The sequence below is a fragment of the Microcebus murinus genome, chromosome 6, assembly GCF_040939455.1.
Source record: "Microcebus murinus isolate Inina chromosome 6, M.murinus_Inina_mat1.0, whole genome shotgun sequence".
Classification (NCBI taxonomy): domain Eukaryota; kingdom Metazoa; phylum Chordata; class Mammalia; order Primates; family Cheirogaleidae; genus Microcebus; species Microcebus murinus.
Window position 1 is genome coordinate 26,893,237 of NC_134109.1, and position 25,751 is coordinate 26,918,987.

General features: G+C 39.8%; 2 protein-coding genes across 7 annotated transcripts in view; both read left to right on the top strand.

The window, feature by feature from the left end:
- The first annotated feature begins 42 nt into the window (after nucleotides 1-42).
- On the top strand, nucleotides 43-14,253 carry ACYP1 (acylphosphatase 1). Of its 3 annotated transcripts, none has more exons than XM_012742194.2 (3): nucleotides 43-433; nucleotides 7,216-7,307; nucleotides 13,838-14,253. In XM_012742194.2, exons 1-3 carry the CDS (start codon nucleotides 322-324, stop codon nucleotides 14,051-14,053), a joined length of 420 nt encoding a protein of 139 aa, XP_012597648.1. In that variant the 5' UTR covers nucleotides 43-321; the 3' UTR covers nucleotides 14,054-14,253. The 3 variants fall into 3 exon arrangements, with proteins under 3 accessions (XP_012597648.1, XP_012597662.1, XP_012597656.1); XM_012742208.3 differs by lacking the exon at nucleotides 43-433 and adding an exon at nucleotides 6,357-6,879; XM_012742202.3 differs by lacking the exon at nucleotides 43-433 and adding an exon at nucleotides 6,361-6,832.
- A 5,094-nt stretch (nucleotides 14,254-19,347) lies between these two features.
- MLH3 (mutL homolog 3) overlaps nucleotides 19,348-25,751 on the top strand; it is a 41,886-nt gene continuing 35,482 nt past the window's right edge. For 3 of the 4 annotated variants that reach the window (XR_012919699.1, XM_012742148.3, XM_012742160.3), the window contains exons 1-2: nucleotides 19,348-19,452; nucleotides 20,822-24,227. Coding sequence is in view for 3 of the 4 variants with exons in the window: in XM_012742148.3 (XP_012597602.2) it covers nucleotides 20,885-24,227 (3,343 nt within the window). In the remaining variant the exon portion in view is untranslated. The remainder of the gene's footprint in view (nucleotides 19,453-20,821; nucleotides 24,228-25,751) is intronic. The other variant, XM_076003861.1, reaches the window with a different exon arrangement.

The following is a 25,751-nucleotide window of genomic DNA, read 5'->3' on the forward strand; positions in this document are numbered from 1 at the left end:
TTCTCGTTGCCGGGAGACGGGATAGCCGGGCGCACTGACCCCGCCTCTCATCGCGAACTCCGCCGCGGGAGGCGCGCGCAGGCGCAGTCCGCACGCGATGCGGGGCCGCCGGGGCTTGGGGTGCGGCCGGATTGAGTGTCACTTGACCCGCTGTCCGGCCAAGTCTGCAGCTCCGCCCAGCCCTGCCCTTGGGGAGCGAGGGAGGGGGGGAGGGGCAGGAGAGGCTTTTCTGGGGCTGCATCAAAGAGCTTGCATTTTTCTGAGAACTATGCTCCCAGACCCTGGGGCGTGCCGTTGTCTGACGAAGGGCGGAACCCGTAGATGCGCCCCGGGGTCGTCCTGCGCAAGATTCCCGCGTCCGCCGGCGTAGCGGGCGTGGGCCTGCTGATAGGCTTTGTTAGCACGCTCGCCGCTCTGTACGGACGTGCCCCAGGTATGGCTACGTACTCTCTCCGTGCTCTCCCCGCCAATACTCTTAACAGGTTTATATTTTGCTACTCACTGTCTTTCCAGGATAGTTTTTGTGGCCAATCTAATTATTTTGATATCATAATGTTTTACACTCACGTGGTAACTCTGGTTGTCTCTACTTAGGCCCCAGGAATGACTCAGCCAAATGTAATGATAATAAGTTAACGTCCAGATCAAACATAATCAGTATAACCTGGTTTCAACACTAAATGATGCTCTACAACTTGTTACCCTCAGAAGACAGTTTATTTGTCTTCTTCACGCTTCAGTTCCTTTGTGTAAGCTGTTTGGAACAGCCAGTACATTTTTTTTCCTGTAACAACTCAAAGGATGCATGTACATGGAAAATAATGTAGATAGCAGTAGTCAGTTTTAATACCACATGTCATGTTACAGATTTTATATGTTCAAAGGAATTCCTTGGTGGGCCCTCCAGGCAGTCCTTTTTTTTTTTTTTAAATTCCTTGTTTTCATCCCTCATTGACTACTGCCTTCTCCATATTTGCAGTTCCAACTATTTCCCACTCTACTCAGGGTCCCAGTTGTCTCAGCTTCTGGCCTGACTCACAGCTTTGCTCCATTCGGGCAAAATTTCCCAGCCTCCCTCCAGGAACTGACTCCCTCACTTTACCCCTGAATCTTGTTGACTTTAAGTTGTGCCTCTTCATAAATTCCTCTTTGGTTTTAAAATATGCTTAACTATCCCCTGCAAAACAAACCTCATTTCCCTTAACCTGACACCTCTCATGTTGGTCCCATTCACCATACATTTCTCCTCTTCTCCACAAGACTTCTTTTTTTTTTCAGGTTTTTAAATTTTTTAAATAATTATAGGTACATAATAGTTGTATATCTTTATACAACTATTTGTTGTACCTTTACAGGTACCTGTGTTGTTTTGATACAGGCATACAAGGTGAATTAATCAAATCAGGATAATTGGGGCATCCATCACCTCAGGCATTTAACATTTCTTTGTGTTAGGAACCATTCCAATTCTGTTCTTTTAGTTATTTTAAGTATACCCTAACTTATTGTTGATTATAGCCACTTTGTTTTGCTTACAAATATTTTTCATTCTATCTATATTTTTGTACCCATTAACCATCCCCATTTTATCCCTGCCCCCCATTACTCTTCCCAGGCTCTGGTAACTGTTATGCTACTCTCTGTCTGCATGAGAAAAATTGTTTTTAATATTTAGCTCCCACATATGAATGAGAACATGCAAGATTTGTCTTTCTGTGCTTGGCTTAGTTCATTTAACATGTTATCCAGTTCTATCCATGTTGTTGCAAATAAGATTTCATTCTTTTTGTGGCTATATAATATTCCATTGTGTATATGTACCACAATTTCTTTATCCATTCATCCATTGATGGACACTTAAGTTGATTCCAATCTTGGCTATTGTGAATAGTGCTGCAATAAACATAGGAATGCAGATATCTTTTTGAGATACTGAATTCTCCTTGGGATTTATACCCAGCAGTGGAGTTGCTGGGTCATATGGTAGTTATATTTTTAGTTTTTTTGAGGGACTCCACACTGTTCTCCATAGTGGTTGCACTAATTTACATTCCCACCAACAGTGTACGAGGGTTCCCCTTCCTCCACATCCTCACCAGCATTTGTTATTGCCTGCCTTTTTGATCAAAGCCATTTTAACTGGAGTGAGATGATATCTCATCCACAAGTCTTCATAATAGAATTCTCTACACTTGATGCTCCCTCTGCCTCGTCTCCCCCTCATTGTCCAGTCCATTGTGCTCTGGCTTCTACTCTCTCCACTTTATTTAATTGCAAGGCTACCAGTAACCTTCCAATGGCCAAAGACCAAAGCTTCATTTCTTCAACCTACTCATTTGACATTATTGATCATTCAACCCCTGAGAACTCTCTTCTCACTCGCTCCTGTGCCATCTTAATTTCTTCCTTCAGGTTCTTTTTCCATCTTTTTCCAGGTCTCTGGCATTTGTATCTTTCCCCCATCTGCCCTGTAAATTTAGATGTTCTCCTGAGCACTCTTATTTCTCATACATATGCAGTTCCAGACATTCTCTTTCTTAATGGCTTCAACAAAATACTGAAATTTCAGGTTTCACCTATGTTTTTATTTATTTATTTTTATTATTTACTTGTTTAATTTTTTTAGAAACAGAATCTTGCTCTGTTGCCCAGGCTAGAGTGCAGTGGCATGATCATAGCTCACTGTAGCCGTGAACTCTTATGTTCAAGTAATCCTCCTGAATAGCTAGACTACAGGAACATGCCACCGTAGTTGATTTTTTTTTTTTTTAGAAACAGGGTCTCGCTATATTGCCCAGGCTAGTCTTGAACTCCTGGCCTCAAGTAATCCTCCTACCCCAACGCCAGAGCCTTAAAATTACAAGTGTGAACCACCACACCCAGCCTTTACCTGTTTAAACGATAGCCGGCTGGCTGGGCACACAGCTCACACCTGTAATCCTAGCACTCTGGGTGGCTGAGGCAGGAGGATCATTTGAGCTCAGAAGTTCAAGACCAGCCTGAGCAAGAGTGAGACCCTGTCTCTACTAAAAAAAAAAAAAAATAGAAAGAAATTAGCTGGACAACTAAAAATATATAGAAAAAATTAGCCAGCCATGGTCGTGCCTGTAGTCCCAGCTACTTGGGAAGCTGAGGCAGGAGGATTGCTTGAGCCCAGGATTTTGAGGTTGCTGTAAGCTAGGCTGACGCCATGGCACTCTAGCCTGGGCAACAGGGTGAGACTCTTGTCTCAAAAAAAAAAAAAAAAAAAAAATGATAGCCAGCTTAGCTTTAGTCTCTCTCCTTAGATACAGACTCAAATTTCCAACTGCCTATTTACCACCTTCACATGATTGTTCCTCAGGAACCTTGAACTCAGTAAGACAGAACACAAACTCCTGGTCCTTTCCTCATTCCCCAGTCTGTTTCTTCCCAGTGTTCCCCGGCATGCTCATAGCATCAGTCATCTTCCACTCCTCCCTCATTGTCACCTTTCCCTTCTGACTGCAGGTTCTATGTAGCTTATTTCTGCAATATCTCTCATATATAAGCCTTACTGTACATTTCTGCTGCCTCTGGTGAGTTCTTCCTCACTTCTCATTGGCATGGCATCACCCTCCTAACTTCTATTTTTGCGTTCAACATCTGCTTCCCAAACCCATTCTTTGTGTGTGTGTGTGTGTGTTTGGGTTTTTTTTTTTTTTTTTAGAAAGAAATTAATTGAGACAGAGTCTCACTGTTGCCTGGGCTAGAGTGCCGTGGTGTCAGCCTAGCTCACAGCAACCTCAAACTCCTGGGCTCAAGCAATCCTTCTGCCTCAGCCTCCCAAGTAGCTGGGATTACAGGCATGCGCCACTATGCCTGGCTAATTTTTTCTATATATTTTTAGTTGGCCGATTAATTTATTTCTATTTTTAGTAGAGACAGGGTCTTGCTCTTGCTCTTGCTCAGGCTGGTTGCAAATTCCTGACCTTGAGTGATCCTCCTGCCTTGGCTTTCCAGAGTGCTAGGATCACAGGCGTGAGCCACCCAGCCCCAAACCCATTCTTCATACTTCTACTGGAATAATCATCCTAAATACATCTCCCCCAGCTTTATTAAGATATTATTGACAAAAATTATATTTATTTACAGTATACAAATTGATGTTTTGCTGTATGTATACACAGTGAAATGATACACAAGCTAATTACTAAATACTTATGATCCTATCATTTCCCTCTCTGGTAGCTTCTTCTTTACCTGTAGAATACAGTTGAAACACATAATGTAGCATATTTCTACCTCCCAGATTAGGTCCAGTCTACCTTTCTGGCCCTGCCTGCCCTTAATAAACCCCAGACTCTAGCCCAGTGGGTCTCAACCATGGCTCTGCATTAAAAATACCTGGAGGCCGGGCACGGTGGCTCATGCCTGTACTCCTAGCACTCTGGGAGGCCGAGGTGGGCGGATTGCTCGAGGTCAGGAGTTCAAAACCAGCCTGAGCAAGAGCAAGACCCCATCTCTACTATAAATAGAGATTAATTGGCCAACTAATATATATATAAAAAATTAACTAATATATATAGAAAAAATTAGCCAGGCATGGTGGTGCATGCCTGTAGTCCCAGCTACTCGGGAGGCTGAGGCAGTAGGATTGCTTGAGCCCAGGAGTTTGAGGTTGCTGTGAGCTAGGCTGATGCCACAGCACTCACTCTAGCCTGGGCAACAAAGCAAGACTCTGTCTCAAAAAACAAAAAAGAATACCTGGAAAGCAATATTGGGGTGAGGCTTGGGCATCAATATTTTTAAAAGTTTCCCCATGCTGGGTGTGGTGGTTCACACCTATAATTCCAGCATTGTGGGAGGCCAAGATGGGAGGATCTCTTTAGGCCAGGACTTCAAGACCAGCCTGGGCAATATAGTGAGATCCCATCTCTACAAAAAATTAAAAATTTACCAGGTGTGGTGGTACATGCCTGTAGTCCCAGCTACTCAGGAGGCTGAGATGGGATGATTGCTTGAGCCCAGGAACTCGAGGTTATAATGAGCTATGATCAGGGCACTTCACTCCAGCCTGTCTCTAAATAAATAAAAAATAAATAATGCTTCCCCAAAAGTCCTAAGGTGTAGCCAGAGTTGGGAACCCCTGGTCTAGCCATAGCAGACCATTTATACTTCCTCACTTTGTGGTACTATCTTACCCCAAGCTCCAGGAACTGGGAGCATTTATGGGATTCCAGCTCCATCACTTAGTGGTTGTGGTTGTGTAACCTTGAATTAAATGCTGTTTCCTCCAAAAACCCTTTCCATATCTTCCCAGTCAGAATTAATCTCTTTTCTCCTTCATAATATTTTATCCTTGTTACAGCACAAGGATGATTTATGATGACCTCTCAATGGATTTTCATGAAATTAAATTACCACACTACACTTTATTGTCATTATTTGCATGCGTATTTGTCCTTTACACTAAATTAAAAACTCTTTGAGGGCAAAGATTATATATTATTCATCTTTGCATATCCTACAGTGTCTTATACATATTAGGCACTCAGTAGGTTTTGAATTCTATAGAGAAATTGTTTTTTTAAAAAAATGAATTTTTTGGGAAAGGTATAACTTCAGCCAGGTACTCTGTTATTTTCAATATTGCCAAGCACAAAATCTAGCTCATTCACCACTAACACCCTCCCCCCCAACCCAGCACTAAGGTTTTATGATTCTCTAGAATATGGGTCCTTACTCCGTAGGGGGGAACTAGTGGAATGATGAATTTCCATGGTTACCATTGCAAACTCATATTGCCTCGCCAAGTCTGACAACCTGGCATATTCACATAGAGAATCATGTTATACAATATTGTAATGTATACAAGCAATCCGCAGAGGAACAATAAACACAGTTTCCTTCATGCACATTCTCAATCATAAGGGTAGCTGGATTCAGATGTCTACAAATCAACTATAATTTTAACCATCCTCCTTGACAATTCCCTTTTCCCAAAATAAAGTCATGCAATTTAGTCATCTGGCTTAGATTGACTGATTGAATTGTGATTCTGGAAGCCATGAATTATTTTGCTTGTACTTTTGCTTTATTTGTTTAGTTGAATTGTGATTCTGGAAGCCATGAATTATTTTGCTTGTACTTTTGCTTTATTTGTTTAGTTATTTGTTCAAGCATTATTTGGCATTTTCTTAGTATGGTAGACTCTGGTGGGCAGCTGCCAGAAGCCCAGAAGTAGAAATAACCTCCACTGGGATCTGTATCTCCTCTGACCCAAAATTTCAGGAGAACTGAAAGAAAATCAGGACAGAAAGGTTGTATGTGTCTTAGTCAATTTATTGATTTATGATGTTTATTGTTTGTCTCTCACCTCCAGAATTTAAGCTCCTCCAGGGCTGGGATCCTGTTTTGTTCTTAATGTATGCCAGTCACCTAGAACAGTGCCTGGCAGACAGTAGGCTGTCAGTACTCATTAAATAACTGAATGTATCCCAACTGCTTCTTCGTCTGTACCTTTCTCCCCACAAAAAAAATGAGAAGGGGGTGCCTTAGTGACTGAGGAGGGGCGAGGGCTAGGTCTGTGAAAACCAAGCCAAAACCCTGGACAGATCCCTCGACCCAAAGCTCACTGGGCAACGCGACGACCGCGTCCTGAAGTCCCACCCTCTGGGTGGGCTCGGGGCTGAGGCGCCGTCCCTGATTGGTCCGCTGGAGATGATAGGCAAGAGAGACAGCGAAGGAGGAGCCACGTTCTAAACTTCCGGGCGCGGCGGTTTGCGCGGCTGGAGGAACCGTTGGCGTGGTGGTCCCGGTTGGCTTGGTGGTCCCCGAGTGAACGCGGCGGCCTGTGGGGAAGACGAGGAGGGTGAGCCGGGAGAGGACCCCGGGGTGCAGTTCTTTTAGCCCTGAAATGTTAGTAACGGGATTCTGGCGGCCGCTTGGGAAGAGAAAAAGTGTGGGGAGGGGGTGGGACTGGGCATGGGTGTAAGGAGGGAATTGGTAAGCAGGCAGTTTCCCCGCAAGAGACCTCTGTGGGCAGTTGCGACCCAAGCTCCCCCGCCCAGGCGTCTCGCTGTGACTTCCCACATACGCCTTACCTTATCTAGTCATTCACATCTAACTTCACGGTCGAGGAGAGGTCGCAGTGGTTAAAGTTGAAGAAGTGTGGGGTGTGGTGGTCCTTTCTGATTTCAGGATTGGGGAGCCTGGAATAATCCTTCCTTTTTCTGCTTTCCTGGTTTCTGACAGGTTTGAGCATGGCAGAAGGGAACACCTTAATATCAGTGGATTATGAAATTTTTGGAAAGGTGCAAGGGGTGTTTTTCCGCAAGCATACTCAGGTATGTGGTCTACAGGCTCCGGGGACATACCTTGGTTATGAGCATGGGAACAAGAGACATGTTCCTGGCAAATGTAAAGTAGAAGCAGCTGGCTGTTTGGTAGAAGCATGGCGGAGAGGTAGTTTGTAGAGCAATGAGTATAAAAATGCTGTGCAGTCGGAAAATCATGATATAAATGAAAGATTTACCTGGTGCTATTACTGATGTTTTTCTAATAGTAGTGTCTAAGCATCTAGATGCTTCTCTCTTCCAAGGTGAATAGAGGGCTTTTCCCATTCTCCCAGCTGTGGCACATCAAACCAAGTCACATTTCTTGTAGGAAAGCTAACACTGATCAAAGAGATGGTATTTAGATAAACTGATGACATTTATGGAATTTATGTAAATGCTTCTGTAGCTGCTGCATTTTCTTCAGACCTCTTTCATTTCTCCAACCTTCCTCCAATTCTCCACTTAATTCCTTTTTGCTTTTGAAAGAGCATTTATCTTTTCCAGCTGAATTTTTTCCAATTAAAAAACATTTTATCCATTCTAGAATAGGTAATGGTAATGCTGAATGAACATGGAGTCTGGTATTCCTACTAATAAGGAGTATTTGAGGGGATGAACAAACTTTTGGCAGCCTCTACCTCTGCTTTAATGTCACTAATCTTCACTCAACATGCACACTCAAATGCAATCTCAATTTCCCTTCTGCCTTTTGTAGGGGGGTATCGGGCTATTGCCTTACCAATGTGTCTCCAACCCCACAGATAATGAGTTAGGACTTTAAAACATTTTAAATATCCCATTTCTGGGACTGTAGTACTTAAGATTCAAGTCTAAATTTTTAATATATGAATGTTAGTTGTCAATGCCTCTTTTTCTACTTATTTGCAAATTATTTCTTCCTGTTTCATACTCATGGGAAGTACCTGTTAAAAAAAGAACTGCTAAAAGTCATTAGCTTTGTTACCAATTATGCAGGGTAGGTTACTATGATTTAGTAAATTGAGGTGACAGCTTTAAAGATTAATCACAGTTGTTGATGAAAAAGCATGAGATAGTATATAGAGCATATCTTTCTCCAATTTACAGAGAAAATTAAAAATGCAGTAAACAATGCAAAGAAAATGCCATCTTTTTTCCTTAATTAGACTATAGCTTACTCTTTATTATTTATAATTGTTTAAATATATGTTTGTCTTTACAATTGTTTTGTTTTGCTACATAAAATTCCTGCTTTTCAAATATATAATTCACTTGTTAACATTAGTGCCACTAAAGTTGGTATTCAACCCCCCACTGCTAAATTTGACTGGCTTTAAAAAAAAAGAAAATATATAATTCAGTGATTTTTAGTGTAATTCACAAAGTTGTGCACTAATTCCAGAACATTTTCATCATCTCAGAAGAAATCCCCTACCTGTTAACACTCACTCCTCATCCCCCCAGCCCTGGCAACCACTAACCTGCTTTCTGTCTCTATGGATTTGTCTATTCCAGACATTTAATATAAATGGAATCATACAACTATGACCTTTTTAGTGTTTGGTTCCTTTCACTTAACATAGTGAGTGAGTTTATCCATATCGTAGTATGTATCAGTACTTTATTCCTTTTATGGCTGAGTAATATTCCATTGTATGGATATGCTACATTTTATTTGTCCATTCATCAATTTATGGACATTTGGGTTGTTTCCAATTTTTGGCTATTTATGAATAATGATGCCATGAACATTTATGTACATTTTTTGTTGTAGACAGTGTTTTTAATTCCTTTGGGTGTATATATATGTAGGAGTAGACTGCTGGGTCATATGGTAACTCTGTGTTTAATTTTTTGAGGAACTGCCAAACTTTTCCAAGGCAACTCTACCATTTTACATTCTCACCAGCAATGAATGAGAATGAGTTTTTTTATTGTTACTGCCTTTTTTTATGATAGCCATCCTCGTGAGTGTGAAGTAGTATCTCATTGTGGTTTTTTGTTGTTGCTTGTTTTGTTTTCAGGTATCAATAAATTTAAAAAGATTCAAGTCATATAAGAAATGTGGAATCACATTTCTTGTGGAAATGTGGAATCACATTCCACAATCACAGTGGAATTAAACTACATATCAGTAACAGATAACTGGAAAATCCCCAAATAGTTGGAAATTGTATAACATTTGTTTCTAAAATTGTGGTAAAATACACATTATATAGAAATTATCATTTTAACCATTTTTTAAATGTACAATTCAATAACCTCAAGCATATTCACGGTGTTGTGCTACCATCACCAACATTTATCCACAGAACTCTTTTCCTCTTGTAAAACTGAAACTATACCCATTAAACACAAACTCCCCATTCTCTCCTCCCCTAACTCCCTACAGTCATGATTCTGCTTTCTATCTCTATGAATTCAACTACTCTAGGTACCTCATATAGCAACACAAAAGGAACTAAGACACTATCCTCTGGCCAATACCACAGTATCTCAATTACTGTAGCTTTATAGTAAGTTTTGAAATTGGGAAGTGTGAATCCTTCGATTTTGTTCTTCCTTTTCAAGATTATTTTTAGCTAATCAGGGTTCATTATGTTTCCCTGTGAATTTTAGGATCAATTTGTCAATTTCTGTGAAAACAGCAGCTAGGATTTCAGTAGAAATTGCTTTGAATCTGTAGATTAGTTTGGGGAGTATTGCCATCTTAACAATATTAAGTAAGACAGATGTCTTTCTATTTATGAGATCTTCTTTAATTTTTTTTCAACAATGTTTTATAGTTTTCCTACATGGCTTGCAATTCTTTTGTTAAGTTTATTCCTAAGCATTTTATTATTTTTTGATGCTACTATAAGTAGAGTTGTTTCCTTAATTTCATTTCGATTGTTCATTGCTAATGTATAGAAATACGGTTGATTTTTGTGTACCACTCGTATATGCTGCGACCTTGTAAAATTTTTTATTAGTTCTAGTGTGTATAAAATCTTTAAGATTTTCTGTATATTGATATGTCATCTGCAAATACAGGTAGTTTTACTTCTTCCTTTCTAATCTGAATGCCTGTGCTTTATTTTTCTCTGTCTTGGCTAGAAGCTCAAGTATAATATTGAGTAGAGCAGTAAGAGCAGACATCCTTGTCTTGTTCCTGATCTTAGGGGGAAAGTTTTTAGATTTTCACTATTAGGTATGATGTTAGCTGTGGATTTTTCACAAATGCCATTTATCAAGTTGAGGAAATTTCCTTCTGTTCTTAGTTTGTTTAGCGTTTTTATTATAAAAGAGTGTTGGATTTTGTTGAATGCTTTTTTTGCCATCTATTGAGCTGATTGTGTAGTTTTTATTTATTAATATGGTGGATTAAGTTGATTATTTTTTGTATATAGAACCAACCTTGCATTCCTGGGATAAATCTCAGTTCGTCATGGTTTATAATCCTTTTTGTATGTTTCTAGCTTTGGTTTGCTGATATTCTGTTGAGGATTTTTGCATTTATGTTTATAAGGGATATTGATCTATAGTTTTTTTGTGTGGTTTTTTTTTCCTTGTGATGTCTTTGGTTTTGGTATGAGGATAATGCTGGCTTAATAGAATGAGTTGGGAAGTGTTTCCTCTTCTGTGTTTTGGAAGAGTTTGTGAAGGATTGGTGAGGGATTCTTCTTAAACATTTGGTGGAATTTACCTGTGGAGGCTTCTGGTCCTGGGCATTTCTTTGTGGGAAGTGCTTTTGATTACTAATTCAATCTCTCTACTTGTCATAGGTCTGTTCAGATTTTCTATTTTTTTCTTGATTCAGTTTAAGTAGTTCATCTTTCTAGGAATCTGTCCTTTTCATCTAAGTTATCTAATTTGTTGGCATATAATTGTTCATAGTATTCCCTTATAATTCTTTTTGTTTTTGTAAGGTTTGGTAGTAATGTCCCTTCTTTCATTTCTGATTTTAATAAGTTGAGCCTTCTGTCTTTTTTTTCTTGATCAGTCTAGTTAAAGGCTGCCAATTTAGTTGATCTTTTCAAAGAACCAACTTTTGGTTTTATTGATTTTTCTCGGCTTTTCTATTCTTTGTTAACTTCTCACCTCTAATCTTTATTATTTCCTTCTTTCTGGTTGTTTTCAATTTAGTTTGCTCTCCTTTTTCTAGTATCCTAAGGTAGAATTCTAGGTTATTGATTCAAGGGGACTTTCTTTTTAAATTGCAACTAGAGTTGGTCATTATATTCCTTAAAATATCAGATGTGAGAGTAAGAGTGAGTGTGTGTGAGCGTGTGATTTAAAAAAGAACAGGCGGGGGGGGGGGGGGTGGTCATGGGGGGGGTCTCGCACTTGTAATCCTAGCACTCTGGGAGGCCTAGGTGGGCAGATTGCTTGAGCTCAGGAGTTCTGAGACCAGCCTGAGCAAGAGCGAGACCCCATCTCTACTATAAATAGAAAGAAATTAGCTAAACAACTAAAAATAGAAAAAATTAGCCAGGCATGGTGGCTCGTGCCTGTACTCCCAGCTACCCGGGAGGCTGAGGCAGAAGGATCGCTTGAGCCCAAGAGTTTTAGGTTACTGTGAGTTAGGCTCACACCACGGCACTCAAGAGAGTGAGACTATGTCTCAAAACAAAACAAAACAAAACAAAACAGATGACTGTTTAAGCAGAAATATGGTTACCAGGTAGAATTAGCTTTTTGGAATTTTCTTAGGAAGAAACACTGTTTACTTGTTTAAATAGATATTTAAAACTGAACACGAATCAGCAACATTATGTCATCATTTAAAAAATAAGAATCAAGTCTACAAATGAAACCTGTAGAAAATTCCCATTCTCAACACTGGTCAAATTTGGGAGTGTTTTGTTCACTCTCAGGAGTTAAGATAAATAACATTGCAATTTAAAGATTTATTTGTTACAACTTCCTCCTCAAAACTGCACATTCTTGTATCTATTTACCATATAAGGTAACTCTAAGAACTAGAGATAGCCAACTCCCTAGCTTAATTTAAGCATAAAGTCAGTTGGCATGGAGTCTTCCTCTAAATCCATTCTCAGCATTCTTCTTTTATGCTGTCTTCTTTGGCACTTAGCAGTTCATGCTGTAGGTATTTCCTATTTTTCTTCATTCCTTAATTCCCTCTGTATCTCTTCTTAAACTGTTATTTGTTTGACTGGAGTCTCTTGTTCATTATGCAAACATATCTTCATTTTGAACATAAGTGATCCGATGGATATTTTAGTTCTTCATCAAACATTTTTTGCTGTGCATAATGTTTTGTTTGGCCAATTCCAGCAATTTCCCACATTTACTAGGTTGGTACTCTGGCATTTTGACATGCAATCATGTTAACTCCCATTTTCTTTTATAATTCAACACTTTCTATTAAGATAGATTAATAATCAATGACTTTTATAATATCCTAATTATATATTTATACAAAAATAAAATTCCCTCTAAAACATTGCTACCTTTCCTAAATTCAGTCTTGCCACAGTTTAATGACTTAAAGGAAAGAACATTGAAACAGGTGAGAAAAGAGCCACTATAATGATTAAATGCTCTTCATAGCTTATTCAACCTTTAACACATTAACTGCCATGTGAGTTATATTTAACTCGACCAAGTTTTGTGCCCAGAGCCTCCTGAACCATATATAACTCACATATCTCTTCACCTTGGGAGCATATAAGTCACACACAGAAAACAATAAAAAATAATAACTTTTTCATTAAATTAGAAAGGATCGTTTTGTTTTTGAAGTTTTTATTCTATTTTTGTAATAAAACACTGTGGCCCCAAGGAAAAAAAAATTGTTTTTCTAGTGTGGCAGTCACTGTGTTAAAGGCATTGTGATTGTTTAGACAAATGAGAAGACAGTCAAGTGAAAACCTAATAGTTATATAGTCTCATGAAAGTTTGGTGTTCAGTTGGTGATCACCAACTGCTTTCCTTGTGTAGGAGTGTGACAGAAAGTGGGCTTTGGATACAACATAAAGCTATTGGGTTGGACAGTTTTTCTACACTGAGAACAATTAGATGAGTTGCCCAGGAAATTGTGAAATACTCTCTAATGATTTTTAAAGATGTAATGGACACTAATTCATCTGGACGTTTAGGTGTGGTCCTGATTAAAGACAAAGGGAAGGATCAGATAACTTCATGTTTTTTCTATTTAACAAACCCAACAGATGCTTGATTAGGACAAAAGAAAATGAGCAAGATACAGCCCAATATCCTAAAACAGTCAGCCTTAGGGGATCATTTTCAAAGCATCTGTTTTGGACTTATGTCTTTGGTACTTAACCAAATTTGCTTAACCAAATTGACTACATAGTGAAAAACTGTAGTGCCTGGCTTTTATAGAATAGAAGATAGAAATGGATTCAAGTGACCAATGCTTCATGCTAAGATCAGCAATAAGATAACTTCTTGCTGTCTTTCTTTTTTGACTGTTCTGGACAATATCAAATTAGTTCCAGTGGATTGATTCTAGGCAAAGATTCTGGCAACAGATTTTAGCCTTACTTTGTTCTATCTCACTGGATCTCTCTCTCTCTCTCTCTTTTTCCCTTTAGGCTGAGGGTAAAAAGCTGGGATTGGTAGGCTGGGTCCAGAACACTGACCGGGGCACAGTGCAAGGGCAATTGCAAGGTCCCGCCTCCAAGGTGCGTCATATGCAGGAATGGCTTGAGACAAGTGGAAGTCCCAAATCACACATTGACAAAGCAAACTTCAACAACGAAAAAGTCATCTCAAAGCTGGATTACTCGGACTTCCAAATTGTGAAATAATGGCCTTTATTTAAATTTTTAAAGATAAACTCAGTGGTTTTGGGGTTTTTTTGTTAATAGAATTATTGTGTGTTCAATATTAGTATTTGTCAGTAACTTATTTTAGTACCAGATATTTGATTGTTACTGTATATTACATGTATGATAGAGGGATTACAACTGTATACAATTCTAATCAATAAAAACACATTAAAACCTTCTGTTTAGGGTACTTTTTAAACTCTTCGGTGAACTTCCTTTTGGGCAAAATAAGAGGTATTTATTCAGATTCAGATTCATTCAGATTCAAACATCTGTAGGATGAGGATTTTGAGGTAATTTAAAGAGGACTAAAAGAAGTTATTTCAAATCATTTCTTTAAATGGTTTCTATTAATTTTTCTTGAGGAGATTGCATGCCTAATAACAAATACCACAAATTCAATTTGATAGCTGTTCAAATGATGTTTTGGTATAATTACTCTGGAACTTTTCGTTTTCTGTCATTCCTTTCCTCTGGGTAAGGAAGTCACATAAAGGGGTGTTATGTATGAGCTGAACTGAGTCCTCTTGAAATCCATATGTTGAAGTCCTAATCCCCAATACCTCAGAAAGTGACTGTATTTGGATATAGGGCCTTTAAAGAGGTGAGTAAGGGCTGGGCGCGGTGGCTCACACCTGTAATCTTAGCACTATGGGAGGCCGAGGCAGGAGGATCACTCAAGGTCAGGAGTTCGAAACCAGCCTGAGCAAGAGCGAGACCCCATCTCTACTAATAATACAAAGAAATTAATTGGCCAACTAAACATATATAGACCCACCAGGCATGGTGGCGCCTGCCTGTAGTCCGAGCTACTCGGGAGGCTGAGGCAGAAGGATTGCTTGAGGCCGGGCAAGGTGGCTCACGCCTGTAACCCTGGCACTCTGGCAGGCCGAGGTGGGTGGATTGCTCGAGGTCAGGAGTTCAAAACCGGCCTGAGCAAGAGTGAGACCCCGTCTCTACTATAAATAGAAAGAAATTAATTGGCCAACTAAAACATATAGAAAAAATTAGCGGGGCATGGTGGCGCATGCCTGTAGTCCCAGCTACTCAGGAGGCTGAGGCAGAAGGATTGCTTGAGCCCAGGAGTTTGAGGTTGCTGTGAACTAGGCTGACACCATGGCACTCACTCTAGCCTGGGCAACAAAGTGAGACTCTGTCTCAAAAAAAAAAAAAAAAAAAGAATTGCTTGAGCCCAGGAGTTTGAGGTTGCTGTGAGCTAAGCTGATGCCATGGCACTCTAGCCTCGGCAACACAGTGAGACTCTGTCTCAAATAAATAAATGAATGAATGAATGAGGTTAAATGAGGCTGTTAGGGTGGGCCCTAATCTGATCTGACTGGTGTCCTTATAAGAAGAGAAAATTTGTGGCCGAGATGAAGCTGACACAGGAGTTCCAAAGTCTGAATCAGAGGCCACCTCAGAGACACTGTTGTTTGGGCCACACATGTTGCAGTCTACAGGAAGAATGAAGGCTTTAATTGAAAATGTATCAAACTCCTAATAGACAATGAGTTGAGAAAGACTATCCTGGTTCTGCTGTTGGTTTGTGAGGGCTGTTTGGCTAGTAGAAATCAACACTATTTAGTAAATACTTGATTTTAGTATTCAGTGGTCTTTTTAGGCTAATTAGAGGATTAAGCAATAATGAAAGCACTGTAAGTTTGGTTTTGCTTGTATGAGATGGTCAGTTCTACAACATGTATATTCTGACACATTTTTAATGTGTAGCCAGGGTGTTCAGGTTTACAGTCTTGAAAACATTTGTATAGATTTCAGAACACAGAAAGGACATTTTTGGATGTTATTGCACAATTTTATTTTATTTATTTATTTTTGAGACAGAGTCTGCCTCTGATGCCCAGGCTAGAGTGCTGTGGCATCATTCTAGCTCACTGCAACCTGGAACTCCTGGGCTCAAGCGAGATCCTCCTGCCTCAGCCTCCCAAATAGCTGAGACTACAGGAGTGTACCACCACACCTTGCTAAGTTCTTCTGTTTTCAGTAGAGATGGGGTCTTGCTCTTGCTCAGGCTGGTCTCAAACTCCTGACCTCAAGCACGATCCTCCCAACTTGGCCTCCCAGAGTGCTAGGATTACAGGCGTGAGCCACATGCCCAGCCTGCACATTTTTAATTCTTAACGCTAATTTATCTGTACTAATGTTTTATATGCACATATTTGGATATAAAACAGTTTATGTAAAAATTAGTAATGAATGATGGCAATGAGGATATTGTTGTCTTCATTTGTTTTCAATCATCATTTAGTATTCAGTGATGGAATAGCTGGTATAAGTTGCTGGAGTAAAATATTTGAGATTGGAATCTTCATGCCCTGAACAGAACTTATCTCTTAGATTCTCTCCCACATTTTCTTGGAGCTGGGCTTTGAGAAGGAACCAGATGATGTGCACTGCTGAAATTCTGTAATGCTTTCTGTTAAAAGCAAGTTGAAGACCAGGAAAGCTGCTTTTGCTTCATTGCCATCCAGTGCTGAGAAAGAAAGTATAGTTTTCAAGTAGCAACGAATCAATTATTGAATTAAATCCCTTTTTTAAGTAAAACCCAGAATGAACCATCCTCCTTCCTTTCAGTTTAATAAATGGCATCATAAAGATGACTTATTGGTAAGTTAATACTTTTGAAAATGTCAGTATAATAGAGTTTTTAAATTTTTAATATTGGTCAAAATATTAACTTTATAATGAAACATTGAATAGGTGAATGAATTTCCTATAAATTGTTTATCATTGGTGAGAATGCTGTTCCATTGAATTATATTAACCAGTATAAACCATAGGTGTTATTAGAAAGTGGAGGACTACCTTTCTCATCTAGGTCTTCTATTAATAACTTGCTGGGCCGGGCACAGAGGCTCATACCTGTAATCCTAGCACTCTGGGAGGCTGAGGTGGGAGGATTGCTTGAGGTCAGGAGTTTGAGACCAGCCTAAGCAAGAGTGAGACCCTGTCTCTACTAAAAATAGAAAAAATTAGCAGGGTGTGGTGGCAAATTCCTGTAGTCCCAGCTACTTGGGAGGCTGAGGCAGGAGGATCACTTGACGCCAGGAGTTGGAGGTTGCTGTGAGCTAGGCTGACACCACAGCACTCTAGCCTGGGCAACACAGAGAGAGACTTTGTCTCAAAAAAAAAAAAAAAACTTGCTGTAATTGATCATATTTTTAAATGCATGACAAATCTTCATGATTTTCTTTCTTTCTTTCTTTCTTTCTTTTTTTTTTTTTTTTTTGAGACAGAGTCTCTTTGTTGCCCTGGCTAGAGTGAGTGCCCTGGCATCAGCCTAGCTCACAGCAACCTCAAACTCCTGGGCTCAAGCGATCCTCCTGCCTCAGCCTCCCACGTAGCTGGGACTACAGGCATGCACCACCATGCCCGGCTAATTTTTTGTATATATATTTTTAGTTGGTCAATTAATTTCTATTTTCAGTAGAGACGGGGTCTCGCTCAGGCTGGTTTCGAACTCCCGACCTCGAGCAATCCGCCCGCCTCAGCCTCGTGAGCCACCACGCCCAGCCAATGATTTTCTATTTCTGATAAACTCAGTATAGTTAATGCAAGAATATCCTACCATGGGTAAATATTTGGATTTTTTATGTAAACCTAGTAAAAAAAAAACAGTTATACTTTCGGGGAGGATTAAGAGATGGGAAGAGTAGATAGACATTCACTTTTAAGTTATTGAAAATATGTGCATTATTCTACATATTAATAAAAATTATTTGAGATAATTACATGGTTTGGTTATTCAGCTTAAATTTGAACTGTGGCTTATCTTATACATTTTGATGTTCATTGTATCTAATTGTTTTATATGGTTCAAAATTCTATCTTTAAAGAAATTCAGAAAATTTATCTGACATACATTTCGATCTCCCAAGAAATTTGTATCAGTGTTGAATTTTGGCCAGTTCTCCGATATAAGGAAGGTACTATTTTAAAATAAAGCAAACTGTTTTATTTCCCCTGAGGAAAAAATAAAAAATTTGGACACAGATATGTGTACACAGGATGAAAGACCCTGTGAAGACAGCCATCTATAAGCCAAAGAGAGAGGTCTCTGAAGAAATCATCCCTGCTGACACCTTAATCTCAACTTCTAGTCTCCAGAACTGAAAAGAAATAAACTTCTGTTTAAGCTACTCAGTCTGTGGTATTTTGTTATGGCAGCCCTAGCAAACTAATATATATTATATATGCAATAATCAGGATTATGCTTCATCAGCCCTAGAAGATTGATTGAGTTTGGTTAGTCATTAAACAAGTATTAATATACGTCAGACACAGAGTTTAACAAATTTGTCATAAATTTCAATTGTTAAAAAAATTTTCAATGAAAATGAGACAGCAAAAGCTGAGAATTGGTTAACAGTTCCCAAAACACTTATTCTCGTCTTTAGATATTAGAAGATATCTAAAAGGTCCATGAAGAGAATGTTGGTGTCCTCATCTGTAAATTAAGAGGCCGGGCGCGGTGGCTCACGCCTGTAATCTTAGCACTCTGGGAGGCCGAGGCGGGCAGATTGCTCAGGAGTTCGAAACCAGCCTGAGCAAGAGCAAGACCCCCGTCTCTACTATAAATAGAAATAAATTAATTGGCCAACAAATATATATAGAAAAAGTTAGCCGGGCATGGTGGCACATGCCTGTAGTCCCAGCTACTCCGGAGGCTGAGGCAGCAGGATTGTTTGAGCCCAGGAGATTGAGGTTGCTGTGAGCTAGGCTGACACCACGGCACCCACTCTAGCCTGGGCAACAAAGTGTCTCAAAAAAATAAAAAAAGAAAGAAAGTGGAACTAGATAGTTTTTCAGCCTTTTCCATCTCTGAAATACTATAATTTTAAGATGGAAGGAACTGGATTTATTCATTTATAGGCCAGGCACTCCTCTTGGCCACAGGGATACAGAAGTAAGCAAAACAGGCAAAATCCTTACCTTCACATAGCTTACATTCTAATGAGAGAAGACAATAAACAAATACGTAAAATATAGATTGAATTAAATGACAGTTCCAGCAAAGAAAAATAATGAGAAAAAAGGAAAGGGCAAATACAGGAAAAGACATAAACAGAAAAGTAAAAGTTACTAAAACCAGTCCTTCACACCATGCCAAAAGAGGACACAGTTTGAGAACTGCACGTACCCACGCCTGTGAATAGACCCTGGGGTGCAAGAGTGCCCAGGCTGGGAGCGACCTGGCGCGCGTGCGCACTGGGGTGTCGCGGAAGAACGCGCGCTCTTCGCAAGTCCCTTTAGAAGCGCATGCTCGTGGGCTCGCGCGTGCACGAGCCTCTCGCGCCAAGGTGCACGCGTGCAGCGTCCGAGGCAGTTGGTATCCGAGAGTCGATGAAGCGTGATTCGAGGTGACTTGGGGGGAAGCACGCGACAAAAAGATGATTCCGAGAGCTCTTCTGACACCAGAAGGGCCCTGGTGACAGCTGCGGGCAGCCTTTCGGAGCCAGACGCACCGGGTCCCCGGGAGCCCCCGCGGCCTGTGCCGGGCGGGCCTGTGTGTCGGAATTGAGTAGGGAGGGCCGGGGTGGAGCCGGAGCCCGGCCGGCGCCGTGCCTAGTCCTGGGCCCGGGCGGTTCGTCCTGGTCGTCCCAGGAGCTGTGGGCCCGGAAGGCCTGGGACTAATCAGGAAATCGTAGCGGAGGGTTTACAGTAATCGGATTGCTTATGAAATGTTTACCCCTCCTTTGCTGCCGGCTGCGAAGTTCATTACCTTAGAAATCAACACAAGGTCTGCAGTTAATAGCCCTGATTTTCCCGGGTTTGGAAAAAGCAGACCTATCACCAGCGACAGGGCCAGCCCATGTGTCTCTCGTCTCTCTCGCTGACGGAGAAGAGAGGGAGAACTTTCATGGCCCTCGAATCTTAATTTTTTTTTTACTTGCAAGAAAACTTAAAATGAATTTCAGATGGCCCCATACCATCATTAGCATTGCCAAGGTAGTTTGTGCCCATCTGAAAAGACCAAGGTCCTTATTAATATTCTAAGGACCTTCTAAAAACTTGTCAAAGTAATACAAGAACAAGATTTAAAAATCAAATGACAAAGAAAGATTTCTACAAAAAGGAATTTTCCTGCTTTATCCTTTCCCGCTCCCAGCCTGTCTGCCCTGAGGCAACTACATTTAACCAGTAGTAACAATAATAATAATCTCTTAATGTCCATCTCTCCTTGATACAATTTGACTTTTTTTAATTTCCTCCTGTTGCTTCACCTTCCTTATTACAATGTCTTAGCACTTCATTATAAGTATTTTTCTAAAAGTCATGGTTATTGTGTAACATATAAATGTTATGAAACTAGCTTGGACATTTTTGTCATGAATAATTTCTAGCTAATGTTTCTTAGCTGAATTTAATTTAGGCATCTGTTTTTGGTGAAGTGGTTAGAATTTCGAGTACTCTCTTTTACGGGTCAACTTCAAGTGTAATTATGATTTCACTTTAGGGCATGTGTGATTTAGAAAGGAGCAGTGAAAATTATGAAATTACGAATGTGTCCTTTGGATGTTAAATCCATTGCACCAAGCATGAGCTGGGTGATCTGCCTAGAGATCAGAGGTATAATTTTGTTTTGTTTCATTTCACAATTTGGTTTAATAAAAGAGATTTCATTTACCTCAAATGATATTTCTTCATAATGCTTGAGAGAAATGGGTAATGCTGTGCAACTCTGAAGCTTTGATTGCATATGTGCATGTGTTTTTTTTACTCCCATAGGCAATTATTTCCAGTCAGAGAAGGAAACCAGAGCCTGGCATTCTCACCAGCTTTTCACCTGCCATGATCAAGTGCTTGTCAGCTGAAGTACAAGCCAAATTGCGTGCTGGCTTGGCAATAAACTCCTTAGGCCAATGTGTTGAGGAACTTGCCCTCAACGGTATTGATGCTGAGGCAAAATGTGTGGCTGTCAGGGTGAATATGGACACCTTCCAAGTTCAAGTGATAGACAATGGATTTGGGATGGGGAGTGATGATATGGACAAGGTGGGAAATCGTTATTTCACTAGTAAATGCAGCTCATTACAGGACTTGGAGAATCCCAGGTTTTATGGTTTCCGAGGGGAGGCCTTGGCAAGTATAGCTGACATGGCCAGTGCTGTGGAAATTTCGTCCAAGAAAAACAGGACAATGAAAACCTTTGTGAAATTGTTTCAGAATGGAAAAGCCCTGCAAGCTTGTGAAGCTGATTTGAGTAGACCAAGTGCTGGGACAACAGTAACAGTGTATAACTTGTTTTACCAGTTACCTGTAAGAAGGAAATGCATGGATCCTAGACTGGAGTTCGAGAAGGTTAGGCAAAGGATAGAAGCGCTCTCACTCATGCACCCTTCCATTTCTTTCTCTTTGAGAAATGATGTTTCTGGTTCCATGGTTCTTCAGCTCCCTAAAACCAAAGACGTGTGTTCCCGATTTTGTCAGATTTATGGACTGGGGAAGTCCCAAAAGTTAAAAGAAATAAATTTTAAATATAAGGAGTTTGAGCTTAATGGCTATATCAGCTCTGAAGCACATTACAATAAGAATATGCAGTTTTTGTTTGTGAACAAAAGACTAGTTTTAAAGACAAAATTGCATAAACTCATTGACTTTTTATTAAGGAGAGAAAGTAGTATATGCAAGCCAAAGAACGGCCCTGCCAGTAGGCAAATGAATTCAAGTCCTCGGCATCGTTCTACCCCAGAACTCTATGGGATATATGTAATCAATGTGCAGTGCCAATTTTGTGAGTATGATGTGTGCATGGAGCCAGCAAAAACTCTGATTGAGTTTCAAAACTGGGATACACTCTTGATTTGCATTCAGGAAGGAGTGAAAATGTTTTTAAAGCGAGAAAAATTATTTGTAGAATTATCGGGTGAGGACATTAAGGAATTTAGTGAACATAATGATTTTAGTTTATTTGGTGCTACTCTTCAGAAGCATGTGTCTTCTGATGAGAAGCGTGACCAGGCCAGTTTCCAGGAAGCATGTAATAATATTTTGGATTCTTATGAGATGTTCAATTTGCAATCAAAAGCTGTGAAAAGAAAAGCTACTATAGAAAACATAAACACACAGAATTCTAGGGATTCAGAAGCTATCAGAAAAGATACAAACAATTCATTTTTGTACACTTATGAATCAGATGGCCGAGGCCATAGTAAAAGGACAGAGTCATCTATACAAAACAAAGATAGCTCTTGCTCAGACTCAAGGATGTTAGAACAAGAGATAATTGAAGCAACAGAACCAGGAGGAAATGAGAAACATAAAAAATCTTGCTTAGAACGTGACTCTTTAGAAAATCCATGTGGGACCTGTTCAGAAATGTTTCCAAGCCCTTTTCAGACACCACGTCACTTCGAGGAGAGTGGAATGGATCGAGAAATACAGAAAGTAGGTACCACTGTTAATGGCGTGGCTGCCAACATCTTCAAAAATAATAGAATTCAGAATCCACTAGGGAGATTTAAAGATACCACTGAAATGGGATGCCAACCTCTGCCTTTTGAGACAACATTACTGAGAGTACATAGTGCTCAGATAGAGAAAGAGAAAAGAAGAAAAGAACCTAGTAATTGTGGACGAATAAACGTTTTTCGTTATGGACAGGTTAAATTATGTTCCACTGGCTTTATAACTCATGTGGTACAAAATGAGCAAACTAAATCAACTGAAACAGAACAGTCATTTAAAAATTATGTTCGACCTGGTCCCACAAGTGCCCAAGAAGCATTTGGAAATAGAACACGTCATTCAGTTGAAACTCCAGACATCATAGATTTAGCCAGCACTTTAAGTAAAGAATCTGCTCAACTGCCCAACAAAAAATTTTGCAGAACAAATATAAGTTATGGGCTAGAGAAGGAAACTATCACAACTTCTAAAAATGTTACTGTTTTTCAGGAAGGTAGTAAAAAATCACACACAGGTTGCTTATTACCTGATACATCCTCTGCTTTCCCTTGGTATAGACATTTGTCAAATGCTAGTAAGAAAACAGATAAATTGATTGGTTCCTCCAAACCCATAGTGTGTAAGAAGCTAAGCTTGAGTTCACAACTAGGATCTTTAGAGAAGTTTAAGAGAGAATATGGAAAGGTTAAAAATCCTCTGGACATACAAGTGGAGAAAAATAATATTGAAGTCACTACCAATCTCAGTCCTCAAGTTGAACCTGACATTCCAGTGAAAGATAAGAGCCACTTAGACAACTCTGATATTTATAAAATCACTACTGTGGAGCATAATGATTCCAATAGTAGTCAACCAGTAAGTCACATGCTTTACTCAGAGAAGTTTCCGTTTTCCAAGGACGAAGATTGTTTGGAACAACAGATGCCTTGTTTGAGAGAAAGTCCTGTAACTCTACAGGAGTTATGTCACTTTAAAAGAAAACTTTTGGATCTTGAGAAGTTACCTGAATCACTAGCCTCTAAATTATCCAGACTGAAGGGTTCTGAGAAAGAGACTCAAACAGTGGAGGTGACGAGTCATTTTAATGAACTTCCAAATTCAGATTCCAGTAGGAAAGGTTTGTGCCGTGAATTAACCCTAGATTTTTGTAAGTTATTTAAAAATGAGCGTAAAAAAACAGAGCGTGGTATCATCCCAGTGTCAGATTCTGTCACACAGGATAATTCCTTTAATACAGATAGTGAAACATATTCTAACAACAATGCAATAGACAACTCTGTGATTCCAGAAACCCCTTTGGTATTACCCTATAATACTAATGCAACAGAGAACTCTGTCATTCCAGAAACCCCTTTGGTATTACCCTATAATAATTCTAAAGTTATCAGTAAAGATTCGGATGTTCCTATCAGAGCTTCAGAACAACAGATAGGAAGTCCTGACTCTCCCAGTAGAATGTTAATGAGTCAGGTAGAAGGTTCCACGGGAGACCAAAATGGAATTTGTTTTCACAACAAGGAATCTAAAGCAAGAACTTGTTCTGAAAATGAAGACTCAAACACGTGTTCTTTGGATTGGCAGCAGCATTTTGATGCAGCCCTGGGAAGAATGGTTTACATCAACAAAAGGACTGGACTTAGCACGTTCATTGCTCCTACTGAGGATGTTAAGACCGCTTGCACTAGAGACCTGACAACTGTAGCTGTGGATGTCGTACTTGAGAATGGTAAGTATATGGTGCTCGCTGGCATGAAATGCTTTTGAAGATGGAATAATAGGCAAGGAGTAAGATAGACATTGTTCAGAGAGGTATCTCAACAGATAGGACATTTTGAAAACCAGTTATAAAACACATGTGTTTTATGGCATTTGAAGATTCTCTAGGTCCAACACATTTAAATGTAGAAATACAATGAAAACTGATACAGGATATCTCAGTGTATAGTATATGTGTCTATGGGTATATGTATGTGCAAGAAGAAAGAGGGTGGGACAGTCAAATTTTAGTGAAAATAGTACTATAAATAGCTGGGAGAGCCACAGTACTTTCCTATCCTACTCTCCCCTCCCTCCCAAATACATAGCAGCTTTCCTAGAAATTTGTCTTTTGTGTGTTTAGAGACACGGTCTTGCTTTGTCACCCAGATTGGAGTGCTGTGGTACAATCATAGATTACTGCAGCCTCAAACTCCTGGGCTTGCTTAATCCTCCTGCCTCAGCCTCCTGAGTAACTAGGACTACAGGCATGTGCCACCAGGCCCAGCTAATTTTTCTTATTTTTTATCAAGATGAGGTCGCGCTATGTTGCCCAGGCTGGTCTTAAACTCCTGGGCTCAAGTAATCCTCCTGCCTTAGCCACCCAAAATGTTGGGATTACAGGCATGAGCCACCACACCCCTCAGAAATTTGTCTTTAAAGGCACCTGCAGGCTGGGCACGGTGGCTCATACTTGTAATCCTAGCACTCTGGGAGGTCGAGGCAGGGGGATTACTTGAGCTCATGAGTTTAAGACCAGCATGAGCAAGAGTGAGACCCCTGTCTCTACTAAAAATAGAAAAGTTAGCTGGGTGTAGTGGTATGCATCTGTAGTCCCAATTACTTGGGAGGCTGAGGCAGAAGGATCGCTTGAGCTCAGGAGTTTGAGGTTGCTGTGAACTACACCCTTCTCCACTGCACTCTACCTGGGGTGACACAGTGAAACTCTATCTCAAAAAATAAAATAAAGTAAAATAAAATAAAATAAAATAAAATAAAGGCACCTGCAGTGCCGGTGTGGTATTATCCTGGACTTTTCTCTCTGTGCTCCCAAGTTAAGGGCCAGGATGATTCTGTAATCATCCTAGGTTTCCCTGAGCTCTATGGCTCAGTATAATACTATGTTTATGAACTTTTTTCCAGAAAGTAAGACTTGACCATAAATTTTTCAACATATAAGTTAAGTATACACTTTCATAACTATACCTTTCAAATGTACTTTATTTCAAAGCATATGGTGATCCACTCGATCTGTTTATGGTATATTTATACCATAAATATATATAGCTGTTATTCAGGAAGATAATAATATGGCTTTGAGATCAAACCACAAGACTACGTTAGAGCTTGGACTAGGACTCTGTTTTCTCAGGTCTCAATCAATGTTAAAAGTGACATTGTTTTGGCAGTGTGTTGAGAGCCAGATGTTGGGAGATGGTAAAGTTGATTTCTATCTGGCTATAAATCCTGGCTTTGCACTACGAGGATAAACATG

Bases quoted from the DNA above. Each gene is read 5' to 3' on its own strand.
- ACYP1 (XM_012742194.2), top strand. From the start codon at position 322: ATGCGCCCCGGGGTCGTCCTGCGCAAGATTCCCGCGTCCGCCGGCGTA. The intron at 434-7,215 runs GTATGGCTACGT...GGTTTCTGACAG, and splicing joins TCTGTACGGACGTGCCCCAG to GTTTGAGCATGGCAGAAGGG. The intron at 7,308-13,837 runs GTATGTGGTCTA...TTTTCCCTTTAG, and splicing joins TTTTCCGCAAGCATACTCAG to GCTGAGGGTAAAAAGCTGGG.